General features: G+C 44.0%; 1 protein-coding gene across 2 annotated transcripts in view; it reads left to right on the top strand.

The window, feature by feature from the left end:
* LOC311225325 (uncharacterized protein) overlaps positions 1-16,199 on the top strand; it is an 18,886-nt gene extending 2,687 nt beyond the window's left edge. Inside the window, exons 3-5 of one of the 2 annotated variants that reach the window (XM_084310560.1) lie at positions 3,099-3,206; positions 8,334-8,484; positions 9,246-16,199. In XM_084310560.1, the coding sequence (XP_084166686.1) occupies positions 3,099-3,206; positions 8,334-8,484; positions 9,246-9,253 (267 nt within the window). In that variant the 3' untranslated portion in view covers positions 9,254-16,199. Of the gene's footprint in view, positions 1-3,098; positions 3,207-8,333; positions 8,485-9,227 lie in introns of both variants that reach the window. The other variant, XM_084310559.1, reaches the window with a different exon arrangement.
* The last annotated feature ends 2,458 nt before the right edge of the window (positions 16,200-18,657 follow it).

Here is an 18,657-nt window from a genome sequence, read left to right as displayed (position 1 = left end):
TCTGTAATCAATCTAGATGAATCTAGATTAAAAACAGCATTTTTCTACATAAAACCGAAGCTTGTAACAGATATTTACTTGAGTAAAATCATGGAATTAATGTAAAATCAACACAAAGAAAGTATATTTAGATTCAAAGACTATTTTAATAGCTTTCTTTGAATACAGTTTCTCTCCTGTGAAATACAAATGTTCAACAAAACCATAATTTACATAGCATTTACACTCTAAGTAGGAAAAGTTTACCCTACAACGAAATGGCTGGGTACATACAGGTTTTGACCAGCAGATGGCAGCGACGAGGCAGCTCCATTGGGAGGGGGCGGGGCCGGGTTGGAGGGGGCGGGCTGAGGGGGCGGGGCCAGGAGAAGGGGCGGGGCTAAAACTTGCACGTTTTCTCAAAACGAAATGTTGACAGCTAAAGTAGCAGTAGTAGTAGTAGTAGTAGTAGTAGTAGTAGTAGTAGTAGTAGTATAATAATAATAATAATAATAACAATAATAATAATAGGCTTCCGGTTTGAACGCAATGTGAAGCGATACGCGTTTGGTTATAGCTCTGCTCCCGTCAACGTTAATTTCATTTAAAAACCTTATTTGAACAATACCAAAAGAGATTAGACCACATCGTATGTATTGATAAGACCTTCTACTAACTATATCAAAAGACAGAAAGACTCAACATGGATACTAATGATAAGAAAAAGAGTGGAAAGAAAAACTCTCCAACGGCGCAGATTTTGACACGTTCCAAGGGCACAGCTGACGCAGCAGCGGTACCGTTGGAGATTAGCCCCGATGGGGGGACTATAGTAGAGAATATGCCGGGACCGACGACGACTGGCCCCGAGAGGGAGACAGCAGTTGACGACACAACGGTAACGACGTGTGAAAATACCGTAAAAGATAAAGCAGGGGAATTTGAGAAGATAATCTCCAACAAACCCATCGGGTCCATCATTGCACCCACAACACCATCTGACACAAGCAGTGCAATTTCACATCCCGACTTCAACTCTCTGACTATCCTGATGAAGGAACAGATGGTAGCTATCGAGGAATTCAAAGCACACATCGATGCTAAATTCCAACTGGTGATGGAAGCAGCCGCTGCACAGTCCGGGCGAATCACGGCAGTGGAGAATACGGTGATAGAAATTACACAGAGGGTCCAAGTGAACGAGAAGAACTTCAACGATGGATTAACAGAATTATCGACGGAGATAAAACAGGTGGAGGAAGAATGTCGGAAGAAAATACAAGAAGTCGAAGAGAAAGCAATGGAGAGGCAGCTCGAGACCCAACGTTACTACAGGCGAAATAATATCCGCATCGTGGGACTGGATGAATCAGTCAAATGCACAGACGACAGCTTTCCAACAGTGTTAGTAGATATTTTAGGTAATAACAACCTTCCCACAGCGCCGACAGTGGACCAATGTTACAGAGTCGGTACACGAGGCCAAAGAGGTAACGGTCCGAGAGTTATCATTGTCACCCTGCGTAAGACGGTAATAAGAGACGCCATCATTAGAGCAGCGCGCAATCAAAGGGGGAAACTGAAATATGGTGAAAATTCAATAGCTATCTACGAAGATCTATGTAAGGAGGCCATCGCTCAGCGTTTCCCCTACAAGGATGTGAAGCATATCATCTACATACCCCAAGGTTTGATTTCAGACATGGAAACACTTTCAGACTGACCTCTGGTGACCTTGAGGGGTCATTGACCTCAGCATTGCATTTTTCCACTTTTCGTACTATTATTCTCCTTTATAATAATATATATATTTGTTAAAATGGCAGTTTTGTTCTAATAAAGACATTCACTTGCTCAGCCATGGCCTTGTGTCCATGTGTCAGTTTGTTGCATGATTGTACTGCAGTAGACCAGCAGAGGGCAGTAGCCTGAAAAGAGTGCACATGAGAGAAGAGAAGAGATTTTGATGTATGGACAGGTGAGAATTTGTATCATGTTCTTATTGATCAAATAGTATTTCTAGCTGTTGATGATGAATGAAATGTTGTTGATGATGAATGAAATTAAATTAAATACAGTTAGATATCTAGCTAGCAACTAGCGAGCTAGCTAGCCATTGTGCAATGTTAGCCAATCCACCTCCAACCTCTTCACCATTAATTCCTCCAAAGAGCTAGCTACTGGAAAGGCAGCCTACGACACTCTTCAGCAATTTGATGCAACACTGTGCCTGCATCATGTCAAAACGCCATATCCTGATTGATTCAGCCCAGCCTTCTACATCTAAGAAGCTGAATTGCCCCACTAACTGGGAACTCTGTGCTCTCTGCCAAGTGGAAACAAGGGAAACTTTGCAATTCCCTGCCCGCTCAAGCAAGCCACCACTAGGCAGTGGTTATGTGTCATTGCCAGGCATCATCTTGAATTTCAAGAATATGGACAGATACCCGCTGAGCTGGACCTAAACAGGGGGTTTGGAGGGGGTCAGGCACGACCCCCTCCACGGCAGATTTTTTTTGAATTTAATTAACCTGTACGTGCAATTTCCTGCAATATAGAGCCTTCAATCTTGACCAATAAAGCTGCTCTTTTCACTATAAAACTCAGTTAACCATAACGTAGTTATGGTTAGATTTATATATTGGGGGGGGATATATCATATTTTTCATATGATCAAAAAGTGGTGGAGCAAGAGCATACCTTTGCTCCCCCAAGTTAAATAGTGGGAGAGCAGAGATGCTCCGAATGATTCACTGATACAAAGTAAAATAGTGCAGTGCAATAAAATAGTTAGTAAAATAGAATAAAATAATGCAATAGTGCATTGCAATAAAATAGTTATCATCGTATTTTTTCGGGAGGCCGGTAAGGAGTGCATTACAGTAGTCGAGTCGGCTTGAGATAAAGGCATGGATCTGGTTTTCAGCATCCTTTTGATTTATAAATGGCCGTACTTTAGCTATGTTTCTAAGGTGGAAGAATTAAGTTTTTGTCAACTTGTTGATTGTGATTTAAAGCTTAGGTCTGAGTCTACCATGACACCAAGATCTGATTTTCTTTTCATTTCAGTTATTGATTGAATTTCATAGATTTGTGGTGTACCTTTGTCACGTCGACAGGGAACTTGTGTGAATCTGGCCACTCTGGACGGTGTCTCTGCGCTGCATGCAGCCTCTACACAGGGACACAGCGCCTGCACCGGCCTGCTGATAGAGAACGGAGCAAATGTCAGTAAGGCAATATCATGGTGGTATGAGAGTGGTTAGTCATTCATTCATTCAAACCTTTGTTTATGCTCAAAGAATCAAGCGAGGTTGCCCTCATTTGCAATGCTGTTGAGTTACAGGCAAGTTAAACAAAACACTGATGAAAATGTTAAAGAAATCAGTATCAAATGTTAAAGCATAACCAGTCAAGCTACGTTTTTGGACTGCAGACCAAAGTGGCCCAAATTCTTTTGCTCGGGTCAGATTTTTTTCTTTTTAAGGAACGTGACCAGTTCACACTGGAATCTGATATTGGCCACATTTAAAAAATAATGTGAACAGCCAAACGAAAGAAATAAGATCTGAGCACTAAATCAGCACTAAGGCTTGCAGTGTGAACACAGCACTAAGGCTTGCAGTGTGAACACAGCACTAAGGCTTGCAGTGTGAACACAGCACTAAGGCTTGCAGTGTGAACACAGCACTAAGGCTTGCAGTGTGAACACAGCACTAAGGCTTGCAGTGTGAACACAGCACTAAGGCTTGCAGTGTGAACACAGCACTAAGGCTTGCAGTGTGAACACAGCACTAAGGCTTGCAGTGTGAACACAGCACTAAGGCCTGCAGTGTGAACACAGCACTAAGGCTTGCAGTGTGAACACAGCACTAAGGCTGTCAGTGTGAACACAGCACTAAGGCTTGCAGTGTGAACACAGCACTAAGGCTTGCAGTGTGAACACAGCACTAAGGCCTGCAGTGTGAACACAGCACTAAGGCTGTCAGTGTGAACACAGCACTAAGGCTGTCAGTGTGAACACAGCACTAAGGCTGTCAGTGTGAACACAGCACTAAGGCTTGCAGTGTGAACACAGCACTAAGGCCTGCAGTGTGAACACAGCACTAAGGCTTGCAGTGTGAACACAGCACTAAGGCTGTCAGTGTGAACACAGCACTAAGGCTTGCAGTGTGAACACAGCACTAAGGCTTGCAGTGTGAACACAGCACTAAGGCCTGCAGTGTGAACACAGCACTAAGGCCTGCAGTGTGAACACAGCACTAAGGCTGTCAGTGTGAACACAGCACTAAGGCTGTCAGTGTGAACACAGCACTAAGGCTGTCAGTGTGAACACAGCACTAAGGCCTGCAGTGTGAACACAGCACTAAGGCTGTCAGTGTGAACACAGCACTAAGGCTGTCAGTGTGAACACAGCACTAAGGCTTGCAGTGTGAACACAGCACTAAGGCTTGCAGTGTGAACACAGCACTAAGGCTTGCAGTGTGAACACAGCACTAAGGCTGTCAGTGTGAACACAGCACTAAGGCCTGCAGTGTGAACACAGCACTAAGGCCTGCAGTGTGAACACAGCACTAAGGCTTGCAGTGTGAACACAGCACTAAGGCTGTCAGTGTGAACACAGCACTAAGGCTTGCAGTGTGAACACAGCACTAAGGCCTGCAGTGTGAACACAGCACTAAGGCCTGCAGTGTGAACACAGCACTAAGGCCTGCAGTGTGAACACAGCACTAAGGCTTGCAGTGTGAACACAGCACTAAGGCTTGCAGTGTGAACACAGCACTAAGGCTTGCAGTGTGAACACAGCACTAAGGCCTGCAGTGTGAACACAGCACTAAGGCTGTCAGTGTGAACGCAGCACTAAGGCTTGCAGTGTGAACACAGCACTAAGGCTTGCAGTGTGAACACAGCACTAAGGCTGTCAGTGTGAACACAGCACTAAGGCTTGCAGTGTGAACACAGCACTAAGGCTGTCAGTGTGAACACAGCACTAAGGCTGTCAGTGTGAACACAGCACTAAGGCTTGCAGTGTGAACACAGCACTAAGGCTGTCAGTGTGAACACAGCACTAAGGCTGTCAGTGTGAACACAGCACTAAGGCTGTCAGTGTGAACACAGCACTAAGGCTGTCAGTGTGAACACAGCACTAAGGCTGTCAGTGTGAACACAGCACTAAGGCTGTCAGTGTGAACACAGCACTAAGGCTTGCAGTGTGAACACAGCACTAAGGCTGTCAGTGTGAACACAGCACTAAGGCTGTCAGTGTGAACACAGCACTAAGGCTGTCAGTGTGAACACAGCACTAAGGCTGTCAGTGTGAACACAGCACTAAGGCTGTCAGTGTGAACACAGCACTAAGGCTGTCAGTGTGAACACAGCACTAAGGCTGTCAGTGTGAACACAGCACTAAGGCTGTCAGTGTGCACGTAGTTGATAATCCCACATTGGCCTTATAAATAAACAGATACCAATGTTTATTTCGCCTCTTTGCCAGAGAAGACCAACCCACCTTATCATACAGGAGACAGTGTGTGTGTGTGTGTGTGTGTGTATTTTAGTTGGAGATTAACCACACTTCCACACACATGCAAGCACATGGTCTCGCAAAGGCACAAAGACAGGCACGCACGCACGCACGCACGCACGCACGCACGCACGCACGCACGCACGCACGCACGCACGCACGCACGCACGCGCACACACACACACACACACACACACACACACACACACACACACACACACACACACACACACACACACACACACACACACACACACACACACACACACACACACACACACACACACACACACACACACACACACACACACACACACACACACACACACACACACACACACACAGACCATTAACAAGCACAAATCTGCAGACAATACCTACTATTTAACCACTAGAACAGAACCACTAGTCATTCAATTGTTAAGTTATTTTAGAACCATTAAACATACATAGCTTTTTGTACATTTAGTAAAAACTTGAACTAAATAAGAAAAATGTAATCTATATACATCGGTATACAATACATACAAACATACACACAAGGCCCCTCATAGGATGCTTAAAAAGGTTTTGAAAAACTGGCACCAGACTTCTGTTAGCATTTGTTAGCAATGCTAGCTAGTGCAAGTCTTCTTCTCTCCCGCTCAAATTTCCTTTCATTGATCAAAGAAGAAGAAGAATCAAATGCTGGCCTAACTGCATTATGCCCCATGGTTCAATCTAAACAAATTATCATTGAATATTTAAAAAAATCTAATTTGATCATTTTCAGTGAAAAAAATGTAATCTGAAGATCTATCTAAAATCTTAATTAATTCTATTGAGATGCCTAAAGTGTCATCAACGTGATTCCTTTGAGTTTTTGTTGATGAGAACTTGAGCTGGAGAGAACAAATCGAATGGGTTTATAAAATAATTTATAAATCTTTTGGCATAATAAGGAGAATTAGCCACCTTGTTACCACTAGCTGTCTTCTTACTCTATATTATACTCTACTGTAATTTATCCTTATCTTTCTTACTGTAATTTAGTATGGGCAAGCACTTTCCCAACTAGTCTCCACAAAATATTAGTCCTCTGTTCCGATCTGAATTTCTGAAATGTCAGATTCTAAATATCTATAATATAAATATTTTTCAAAGTGTTTTTATTTAAGGGCGGCTAGGTGGTGCAGTGGGCAAGGCGCTCACCACCAATGCAGGAGACGCTGGGTTCGAGCCCAGCTCTCCGCATTGCTATCAGCTTGGCTGGTCGTTCATACTAATACATTTGGCAGTATTAGGGGGTGGGAAGCTGATGGGTGGGGATCGGACGTTGTGGACAGCGACTCCTACAGGTCGGTTGGTGCGCCTGCGCAGTAGAATCAGGAAGCGACGGGGGCGGCGTGCCCTCCAAACACGCAGACCCCCGACGCTGAAAGATCGCGCTGTGCAGGTGAAAATATGCGACGGCTGCTACCTCGAGTACCGGAGGGGACTCGTGCAATGTATGGCTTCGTCCACATTACAGCCGGCTTGTGGGAGGCATGGCCTAACAGCGTTCGAGACAGGGGAGGGTAGAATTGGACGATACAAAATTGGGATGGGAGAAAAATAGAAAATGGGAGAAAAAGTTGATAAAAAAAAAAGTGTTTTTATTTACAAGATTCATTCTAATGAGGGGAACATTCCTGTACAATTTAAGACCTACTTTAAAAACAATGGGTCTCATTCCCGAAAATGTTTCAAAGATATATTCTGGAAGACTTATCTTGGAACCACTGAGACATAATCAATGACAAGTTCACTCTGAGTCCTGAACGTGCTGGTAATGTCTTAAGTGGCTGAAAAGGTCGCACAAATTATATGATCTGATATCTGCTTGGAGAATGGCATTCTGTCTTAAACTCGAAAGCGCGTTCCCGTTCAGGTCATTTGCATACAAAACAACGCCTTCAGAGCTCCTTATAAGGCAACTAGTGACGCAGCTGTGTGCAAATGGAATGGCGGAAGTGCTTTGCGAGTCTTGCGAGCCACGTGATTACGAAACCTAGCGTCAGTCAGTGCCAATCAGAGAGCGTCTCCGAGAAATGTGGCTAGGTTTCGTAATCACGCTTGCGTGCCATCAAAACTAGATTAGATTAATGTATTGGCATCATATACAGCTCGCAGTACACCTGCCGCAGCGCGCACACACACGCGCACGCGCGCAGTACTGTATATGAATGAATGAATGAAATATAATATATATAGCCTACGGTGGGCGTAATGAATGAACGCAGTATGGCTTATTATTCCATAATTAAGCCTATAGGCTACTGTTCATTCGTAGGCGCACACAAGACTTGTTATGGAATATTAATGCAGTCTATTTCCACTATTTTCTTTCGGAATATGCCACGTCTGGAACATATTCTCGAATGCTGTTGCCAGCGCTGCAGCCTGCAGCAGTATGGGAGCCGGAGAACTCTTGGGAATGCAGGACCGCTTTACGGAGTTGGAAGTCTGCGTCGACCCACTGAGCTGTCAAACTCAGCATTGACATGGGGCCGACATCAGAGCTCCAAATATCACTGGTAAAGCCTATTTCAGAAGGCTATCAATGTGCGAATACACTGCCTGGTAGAGCTCGGGTGACTTCAGCATTTAGCGTGAACAAAATGGTGGCGCACATGTTGATAAACGCTACATAAATGGACATAACAAATCGTTTTTTCTTAGAAACGGCTTATTTTTATAACGTGATTTTTTTCTGTGGTTTATCTAAATACTAATTTGATGCTATGACTATATGTTTATATCGCTATGCAACATCTCCCCAGAGGTTAAACTGTCTTCTGATCTGCGCCAGGTGGACACACCCACCCTGGACGGAAAGACGGCACTGTCAGAGGCCTGTGCCCGGGGTCACCTGGCCTGTGTCTCCCTGCTGCTGCGACACGGAGCCTCCCCCCTGGGTACAGGCCCCGCCCACTCGCCCATCCACAAAGCTGCAGCCGCAGGTCAGAGGTCATAATTGTAACACACGAGATACTGTCTCCCACACCAGATGCCAAATATCTAGATATTAGGCTTACTAGGCTTCAGACAGAGCTGCTACACTGGCACACACTCATAGAATATAACTTCAAATAATTAAGATAAGATAGACCTTTATTAATTCCCGTAGGGACAGTCATGAACGTATATAGAAGTGCTGATCAATATAAAGTGCCAATCCCGTTTTTTTTATATATATATATATATTTGTATATATGATTCATTTAATTTTTATTTAGCCAGGAAGCTCCCATTGAGATAAAATATCTCTTCTTCCAGGGAGTCCTGGTCAGGACGGCAGCACAAGCATTTTCACATAAAAAACAGTTAATACAACATACAATACATAAAAGCTACACAAGATAAAGAGTAAAAGGAGAGAGGCATGCATGCCATACCAGCAATATCATAACACAGTCATTCAGGCCATACCAGCAATATCATAACACAGTCATACAAGAGATATCAAAACACAGTCATACAGGTCATACCAGAGATATCATAACACAGTCATACAGGTCATACCAGAGATATCATAACACAGTCATACAGGTCATACTAGAGATATCATAACACAGTCATACAGGTGTTACGTTCCAGCATGTGGCTGTTGTATGTTTGTACTTTTGTGCCCCCCCCCCCTTTCTCTCTCTCTCCTTCTCTCTCTCTCTCTCCCACTCCCTCCACCTGCTATACTCTGATCCAGGTTCCTGTCCTTCATCAGGACACTAATTGGAAACCAGCCAGTCATCCCAGCCATCAAGCAAATCACCAGTTGACCAATCGGAAGCCCTCCTCTTGTTTTAAAACCCATGTGGCACTTCCTGTTTCCCCCCCTTCTTTTTGTCTCTATGCTGTTGGTCGAATGTTTGATTCTGATATATTTAGCCAACTTGGTACACGTGTATGTGTGTGTGTGGGTTGGGAATTGGAGCAGGTAAGGGCCCAATACACTTGGTGCTACACGTAGTGGTATTATTGTCTAGACACACTAGGTAAGGAGTGATGCCACTCATTGTAGGTTTTGGACATAACGTTTGGTTAGTCAGTGTAGGTAGTGAGTAGTAGGTTTTATTTGACCTTTGTGTTTGTATATAGGTAGACAAGATATTCCTTACTGAGTTAGTTGTGTTTTGTTTTACTTAGTTTATTCCTTTGGCATCATTCAAGCTCCTTTTCCCTTCTCCCCCCCCCTTTTCCCCTTTGGTTATGTGTATCAAATCCACCATTGTCATTGTCTATTAGTCTGTTTTGTTTGTATATAAAAAAAGGCACAATATATTACTTTCTTTAAACTAAACTTGTTGTGGGCATTGAATTATTTATCCTTTGGTTCATTTATCACTAATTACGACACAATCATCTTTTATGTTATTCACCCCTTCCCCTAGACATACTGGGGTTGTAACATAAAATGGGGGCTCGTCCGGGATCTCCTATAAAGGGTTCCTGGTTTTGATGATTGTTTGTGGTGATGATCCACATAATTAATTCTTTCCTACTGTTATTGGTATTTTGTGATTGGTGTACTGTTGCTGTCCACTGCTGACATGGCACAGTTTACCATAGATCAGTTTGTTCAGAATCCCTCTGTTGAAATTTTTGTTAAGTGCCGAAAGGATGATTTGTTACTGATAGGCAAGCACTATGGTCTCCAGATATCAAGGTCTCTGCTTAAAAAAGAGATTAAGTCTATGTTGTTGGACAAATTGGTGGAGATGGAGATACTTGTGTTGCCAGAGCAGCCTGGTTCTAGTGCCTTGGAGGAAGAGGGGACTACAGAAGTTAGTTCACCTTTGTCTCAGGAGGAGCAACAAAAGTCACCGGTTGGCTTGGGTGCAAAGGAAGAGGTGAAACCACCTGCTACATTACCGCGCTTTGACCCGCTCTCTCCTAGCTCAACCAGTTCACTGGTTGATGCACGAATGAAAATTTGCTTGACTCGGCTTCACATGGAAGCTCAAGAGAAGGCTGAGGCACGACAAATTGATTTCAGGCTAGCAGTACGCAAGCTGGAAATCGAGGCTGAAACGGCTGTTAAAATACGACAGCTGGAGTTGGAAAATGCAAGAGATGGTTTCCAGTTTCCGATGGCACCATCTTCATCTCAATCAATTCTGTCTAGATCATTTGACATAAGTAAAAATATATCTCTGGTTCCACCTTTTCGGGAGACCGAAGTAGATGCCTACTTCAGTGCATTTGAGCGTATTGCTACATCCCTTCAGTGGCCGAAGGAGGCATGGCCTCTATTGTTACAGTGTAAACTGAGTGGAAAAGCTCAGGAGGTGATTTCTTCTCTGTCCATTGATGATTCATTGCAATATGACATTGTGAAGTCTGTTGTTCTCCGTGCATATGAGTTGGTGCCAGAGGCCTATAGGCAACGATTCAGGAATCACAAGAAGTCCTCAAGTCAGACATTTGTTGAGTTCGGCAGAGAGAAGGGAACTCTCTTTGACAAGTGGTGTAGTGCTAACAAGTCTACTGACTACAACTCTCTTAGAGAACTGATGCTGTTGGAGGAATTTAAGAATTGTGTGTCTGAACGCATTGTGGTCTACTTAAATGAGCAGAAGGTAACTTCTTTGTCACAGGCTGCAGTGTTTGCAGATGAGTTCACGCTTATTCACAAAACGGTCTTTACACCATCCCGTAGTGATACGTTTGCAGGGTCACTTCCTGAAGGCCCTGTGTCGCAATCAATCCACATGACACTGCCACCTGCCCACTCAAAAACCGACCGTGAATGTTATTACTGCCATAAGACTGGGCATCTCATCGCTGACTGCCACATTCTTAAACGTAAACAACAGCAAGGTCAGAGTTCATGCCAGACAAAAGGGGTAGGCTTTGTTAAGATAATTAGGCCGTCTGCCTCAGGTCAGCCCACCGAACCGGATCCTAGTTTTAAGCCATTCATTTTTGATGGGTTAATTTCGCTCACTGGAAATCCGAGTGATCAGAAGTCTGTTCATATCCTAAGGGATACTGGTGCTAAGCAGTCCTTCCTGCTTGCTAACGTTCTGCCCTTTTCTGACCAAACGTCCTGTGGCTCTAGTGTTATAGTGCAGGGAATTGAAATGGGTTTCATTCCTGTGCCATTGCATAAGGTCCACGTCCAGTCAGCTTTGGCTTCTGGGTTCTTTGATATTGCTGTGCGTCATGCATTGCCAATCGAAGGTGTTGCCTTCATTATGGGTAATGACATAGCTGGAGGAAAAGTGATGCCAGTGCTAGAAGTATTGGATCAGCCAGAGCAGTGTCCTGTGTTAGACCTTGGTCAGTTATTCCCTGAGGCCTTCCCTGCCTGCGTGGACATCCACGCTCAGTTACGAAAAGGGGAAGAAATGGGTGATGTGGTTAATCTGGCTGACTCTGTGCTAACATCCTTGTTTGTTAGTGATGATATTCTAACTGCTAGCCCTGATGTCTCCAGGTGCCCACCACTGGAAGAGACCAAAGGTCACCCAAACTCTACAGACCAGACCAAGAGTGGCTGTATTCCTCAGTTACCTGTGACTCGTGAAAAGGTTGTAGGCCTTTTGATAAGTACCCCTGACCGCAAGCGCAAGACTCGTGTTTGCCATGTTAACATGTTGAAGTTGTATCACCTTAGAGGGAACCCTCAGCCAGAGGAGGTAGAGGGAAAAGCAACCACCTCTGTTGCTTCAGTTCAGGTGATTGCTTCTGGTGTTACTGATGATGTTGATGACAAACCACTAAACAAGTGTGTTTGCTCCAGTGTCTACTGTTTGGGTTACCTTTCTTTTTCTGTTGCTGTTGACTCGTTATCTGTTTCTGTCGACTCGTTTTCTGTTGCCGCTGACTAGTTTCCTGTTGCCGTCAACTCGTTCTCAGTTGCTGTCGACTAGTTTTCTGTTGCCGCTGACTAGTTTTCTGTTGCCGCTGACTAGTTTTCTGTTGCCGCTGACTAGTTTTCTGTTGCCGCTGACTAGTTTTATGTTGCCGTCGACTCGTTCCCTGTTTCTGTCGACTCGTTTTCTGTTGCCGCTGACTAGTTTCCTGTTGCCGTCAACTCGTTCTCAGTTGCTGTCGACTAGTTTTCTGTTGCCGCTGACTAGTTTTCTGTTGCCGCTGACTAGTTTTCTGTTGCCGCTGACTAGTTTTATGTTGCCGTCGACTCGTTCCCTGTTTCTGTCGACTCGTTCTGTTTCTGTCGACTCATTTTTTCGTTAGCCGTCGACTCGTTCCCTGTTGCTGTCGAATCGTCATAATCGACCCGAGTGGTTGTTGTACCAACCGCACTCTTTTTATTTTTTGGGTAATGGGTTTGTTTTTGTGTACGGGGGTGTTACGTTCCAGCATGTGGCTGTTGTATGTTTGTACTTTTGTGCCCCCCCCCCCTTTCTCTCTCTTTCTCTCTCTCTCCTTCTCTCTCTCTCTCTCCCACTCCCTCCACCTGCTATACTCTGATCCAGGTTCCTGTCCTTCATCAGGACACTAATTGGAAACCAGCCAGTCATCCCAGCCATCAAGCAAATCACCAGTTGACCAATCGGAAGCCCTCCTCTTGTTTTAAAACCCATGTAGCACTTCCTGTTTCCCCCCCTTCTTTTTGTCTCTATGCTGTTGGTTAAATGTTTGATTCTGATATATTTAGCCAACTTGGTACACGTGTATGTGTGTGTGTGTGGGTTGGGAATTGGAGCAGGTAAGGGGCCCAATACACTTGGTGCTACACGTAGTGGTATTATTGTCTAGACACACTAGGTAAGGAGTGATGCCACTCATTGTAGGTTTTGGACATAACGTTTGGTTAGTCAGTGTAGGTAGTGAGTAGTAGGTTTTATTTGACCTTTGTGTTTGTATATAGGTAGACAAGATATTCCTTACTGAGTTAGTTGTGTTTTGTTTTACTTAGTTTATTCCTTTGGCATCATTCAAGCTCCTTTTCCCTTCTCCCCCCCCCCCCTTTTCCCCTTTGGTTATGTGTATCAAATCCACCGTTGTCATTGTCTATTAGTCTGTTTTGTTTGTATATAAAAAAAGGCACAATATATTACTTTCTTTAAACTAAACTTGTTGTGGGCATTGAATTATTTATCCTTTGGTTCATTTATCACTAATTACAACACAATCATCTTTTATGTTATTCACCCCTTCCCCTAGACATACTGGGGTTGTAACATAAAATGGGGGCTCGTCCGGGATCTCCTATAAAGGGTTCCTGGTTTTGATGATTGTTTGTGGTGATGATCCACATAATTAATTCTTTCCTACTGTTATTGGTATTTTGTGATTGGTGTACTGTTGCTGTCCACTGCTGACATGGCACAGTTTACCATAGATCAGTTTGTTCAGAATCCCTCTGTTGAAATTTTTGTTATGTGCCGAAAGGATGATTTGTTACTGATAGGCAAGCACTATGGTCTCCAGATATCAAGGTCTCTGCTTAAAAAAGAGATTAAGTCTATGTTGTTGGACAAATTGGTGGAGATGGAGATACTTGTGTTGCCAGAGCAGCCTGGTTCTAGTGCCTTGGAGGAAGAGGGGACTACAGAAGTTAGTTCACCTTTGTCTCAGGAGGAGCAACAAAAGTCACCGGTTGGCTTGGGTGCAAAGGAAGAGGTGAAACCACCTGCTACATTACCGCGCTTTGACCCGCTCTCTCCTAGCTCAACCAGTTCACTGGTTGATGCACGAATGAAAATTCGCTTGACTCGGCTTCACATGGAAGCTCAAGAGAAGGCTGAGGCACGACAAATTGATTTCAGGCTAGCAGTACGCAAGCTGGAAATCGAGGCTGAAACGGCTGTTAAAATACGACAGCTGGAGTTGGAAAATGCAAGAGATGGTTTCCAGTCTCCGATGGCACCATCTTCATCTCAATCAATTCTGTCTAGATCATTTGACATAAGTAAAAATATATCTCTGGTTCCACCTTTTCGGGAGACCGAAGTAGATGCCTACTTCAGTGCATTTGAGCGTATTGCTACATCCCTTCAGTGGCCGAAAAAGGCATGGCCTCTATTGTTACAGTGTAAACTGAGTGGAAAAGCTCAGGAGGTGATTTCTTCTCTGTCCATTGATGATTCATTGCAATATGACATTGTGAAGTCTGTTGTTCTCCGTGCATATGAGTTGGTGCCAGAGGCCTATAGGCAACGATTCAGGAATCACAAGAAGTCCTCAAGTCAGACATTTGTTGAGTTCGGCAGAGAGAAGGGAACTCTCTTTGACAAGTGGTGTAGTGCTAACAAGTCTACTGACTACAACTCTCTTAGAGAACTGATGCTGTTGGAGGAATTTAAGAATTGTGTGTCTGAACGCATTGTGGTCTACTTAAATGAGCAGAAGGTAACTTCTTTGTCACAGGCTGCAGTGTTTGCAGATGAGTTCACGCTTATTCACAAAACGGTCTTTACACCATCCCGTAGTGATACGTTTGCAGGGTCACTTCCTGAAGGCCCTGTGTCGCAATCAATCCACATGACACTGTGTGAAGTGCCACAGAACAAGTGACACTTTTGGACAATGACATCCTGGGTCGTTCCTATATGACCAGTATAAATAGCTCTATGATGGCTCTACTTATAAAAAATGGAACTGAGCCTTTAAATGTCTCCATAGAAGGGGCCGGTGTCTGTGAAAAGGGAGTGAACCTGCGGAATGTGAGGCCATGGAGAAGAGAGGGGCCACTATAGCCCTATTTACCTATTTTTCACATGTAATCATATGCTTAATTTTTTCAATTATTCAATTGACGATGGACAAAGACCTCACAGGATGGCAGAGTGGGTGTAAAGTGTCACAAAACAAATGACACATTTTGAAATAGACATCCTGAGTCGTTCCAATATAGCCGTATATACCTATTTTTCACATGTAATTATATGCTTCATTATTCAATTGATGATGGACAATGATCTCCCAGAATGACAGAGTGGGTGTGAAATGCCACAGAACGAGTGACACTTTTGGACAATGACATCCTGGGTCGTTCCTATATGACCAGTATAAATCTTTACACTAAACTCTGGAAAGACTATGATGGCTCTACTTATAAAAAATGGAACTGAGCCTTTAAATGTCTCCATAGAAGGGGCCGGTGTCTGTGAAAGGGGAGTTAACCTGAGGAATGTGGCCCTGAGGCTGCAACAGCAGAGGAGAGGGAGCTGTAATGTTAACCCTTTCAGACGGGAAGGGTTGCTGGTTGAAAACCAGGGAGTCTTGAATCTATAGAGGGAGATCTTAAAAAAGAAACTATATAACAATTAAATGTTTGATGTGTACAGTAAAAGTTTTCAAAATGGCATGCTTATAAATTGAGTGTCAGTAGAGAATAATACTAACAGAATAATGTGTAAAAACTGTTTGTCTGGAGGGATCCTTAAGAGATACTATGGAGAGGCCTCGTACATGGTACGATATCACGTGGTCACCACAGACAAAGCCGTTGTCTGTTTAGAAGGAAAAAGGGACTTTCTGTTACTTAAAAATCACTAGGTAACTAGCAGTAACGATAGTACAAAGAAGGAGGAGTCCATAACGAATTATGTATTGTATGTTGGTTTGCTAAACAGAAATGACGACCATTTGACATCACTGTGTTTAGACCAATCAGAAATACGATACAATATCAAATAAAAGAGACGGTTGCCGATGAAGAGGCGAACTTTTTTGAGAGATGAGAAGAATGGTGCGAGACACTGGGCACAAGCCGTGCATGATGAGATGTTTTGTTCTGTGCATATTTTAACTGAAATGGACACTTTTCCACTTCAGTCTCTTCTTGTAACTAGCTCTTTCTAATTAAATTTACCTCTTTATAAATATGATTTGTATCCTTTCTTCTGACCAGACGACCGGGTAAGCATGAAATGTGTTTTGCCTTGTAACTTCACCCTATTGCGTTTTGATTAATGCAAAATAGAATAAGTGGCTTTATCCCTGCATTAAGGACTAAAGGTGGATTCTGTATAATGGGATTATCAAGTAAAGCCATATAGTGATAATACGTGTACTTAGGAGACATATGATTATGTATTAATGCAAAATAGAATAAGTGGCTTTATCCCTGCATTAAGGACTAAAGGTGGATTCTGTATAATGGGATTATCAAGTAAAGCCATATAGTGATAATACGTGTACTTAGGAGACATATGATTATGTATTAATGCAAAATAGAATAAGTGGCTTTATCCCTGCATTAAGGACTAAAGGTGGATTCTGTATAATGGGATTATCAAGTAAAGCCATATAGTGATAATACGTGTACTTAGGAGACATATGATTATGTATTAATGCAAAATAGAATAAGTGGCTTTATCCCTGCATTAAGGACTAAAGGTGGATTCTGTATAATGGGATTATCAAGTAAAGCCATATAGTGATAATACGTGTACTTAGGAGACATATGATTATGTATTAATGCAAAATAGAATAAGTGGCTTTATCCCTGCATTAAGGACTAAAGGTGGATTCTGTATAATGGGATTATCAAGTAAAGCCATACAGTGATAATACGTGTAACGGATAAGGAAAAGGGACCTCATCTAATTAAAGAGAGTCCGTCCCAGTGCAAATAAAATAAAAGATTCCGCAACTTCAATCACTCGACCTAAGGTCGATGACTGACGGGGGTCGGAACGGTGCATTCGCTGTCTCTTGTCGGTCAGTGGTAACAACAACATTTTGTAGACTCGTTTGGTTCTGCGTGTCAACCACTTCACAGGACGCTGTTTGATGTCAAGATAAGCAGACCAATGCGTTATGAAGTTATCGATCTGACCTAAGAGCCAGCGTGGGCATTCAACATGGCGTCCCTGGGTGGGCATTTATACTAACCAAAATAGGTGCTAAACGGCCGAAGAAGACAGGACTACTGTCAAAAGCCTCTGGAGTAAAATTAAATTACAGATTTGGCAAAAATTAGAGTAGAAAGCTCTACTGGCGACTCGAATGGAAGGCTGTACTCGGGGATATCACAAATGAATAGAAAGCTCTATCTACTCACAACTAAAGGGTAACATAATGTTTATAGAGCTCTGGGGGGAGTTACAAGTGCAGCATAATTTCGTGCTTTGCCCACAGGAAGCGAACTGGCCCTACCCAAGACGAGGGCTCCCTAGCCCAGAGACACTGTCTGTAAGGAGCGGAGTGTGGATGTGAAGCGAAGTCAAAACGACCGTTCACAGAAAAGCGAGGGCTCCCTAGCCCAGAGACACTGTTTGTAAGGAGCGGAGTGTGGATGTGAAGCGAAGTCAAAACGACCGTTCACAGAAAAGCGAGGGCTCCCTAGCCCAGAGACACTGTTTGTAAGGAGCGGAGTGTGGATGTGAAGCGAAGTCAAAACGACCGTTCACAGAAAAGCGAGGGCTCCCTAGCCCAGAGACACTGTTTGTAAGGAGCGGAGTGTGGATGTGAAGCGAAGTCAAAACGACCGTTCACAGAAAAGCGAGGGCTCCCTAGCCCAGAGACACTGTTTGTAAGGAGCGGAGTGTGGATGTGAAGCGAAGTCAAAACGACCGTTCACAGAAAAGCGAGGGCTCCCTAGCCCAGAGACACTGTTTGTAAGGAGAGACTGGATGTGAAGCGCAGTCAAAAAGACCGTTCACAGAACTGGAAGCTAACTAGCACGACATCGGCTAACAAGCCAGTGCTAACACCCATGAGCTGGCCCTAGCCAGACGGAAGACCCATGAGCTGGCCCTAGCCAGACGGAAGACCCATGAGCTGGCCAGACGGAAGCTAACTAGCACTACATCGGCTAACAAGCCAGTGCTAACACCCATGAGCTGGCCAGATGGAAGCTAACTAGCACTACATCGGCTAACAAGCCAGTGCTAACACCCATGAGCTGGCCAGACGGAAGCTAACTAGCACTACATCGGCTAACAAGCCAGTGCTAACACCCATGAGCTGGCCCTAGCCAGACGGAAGACCCATGAGCTGGCCAGACGGAAGCTAACTAGCACTACATCGGCTAACAAGCCAGTGCTAACACCCATGAGCTGGCCAGACGGAAGCTAACTAGCACTACATCGGCTAACAAGCCAGTGCTAACACCCATGAGCTGGCCAGACGGAAGCTAACTAGCACTACATCGGCTAACAAGCCAGTGCTAACACCCATGAGCTGGCCCTAGCCAGACGGAAGACCCATGAGCTGGC

Source organism: Notolepis coatsorum (assembly GCF_963971535.1).
Source record: "Notolepis coatsorum genome assembly, chromosome: 3".
NCBI lineage: Eukaryota > Metazoa > Chordata > Actinopteri > Aulopiformes > Paralepididae > Notolepis > Notolepis coatsorum.
Note: the sequence above shows the minus strand (reverse complement) of the source record. Positions and strands in the feature narration are given on the sequence as shown.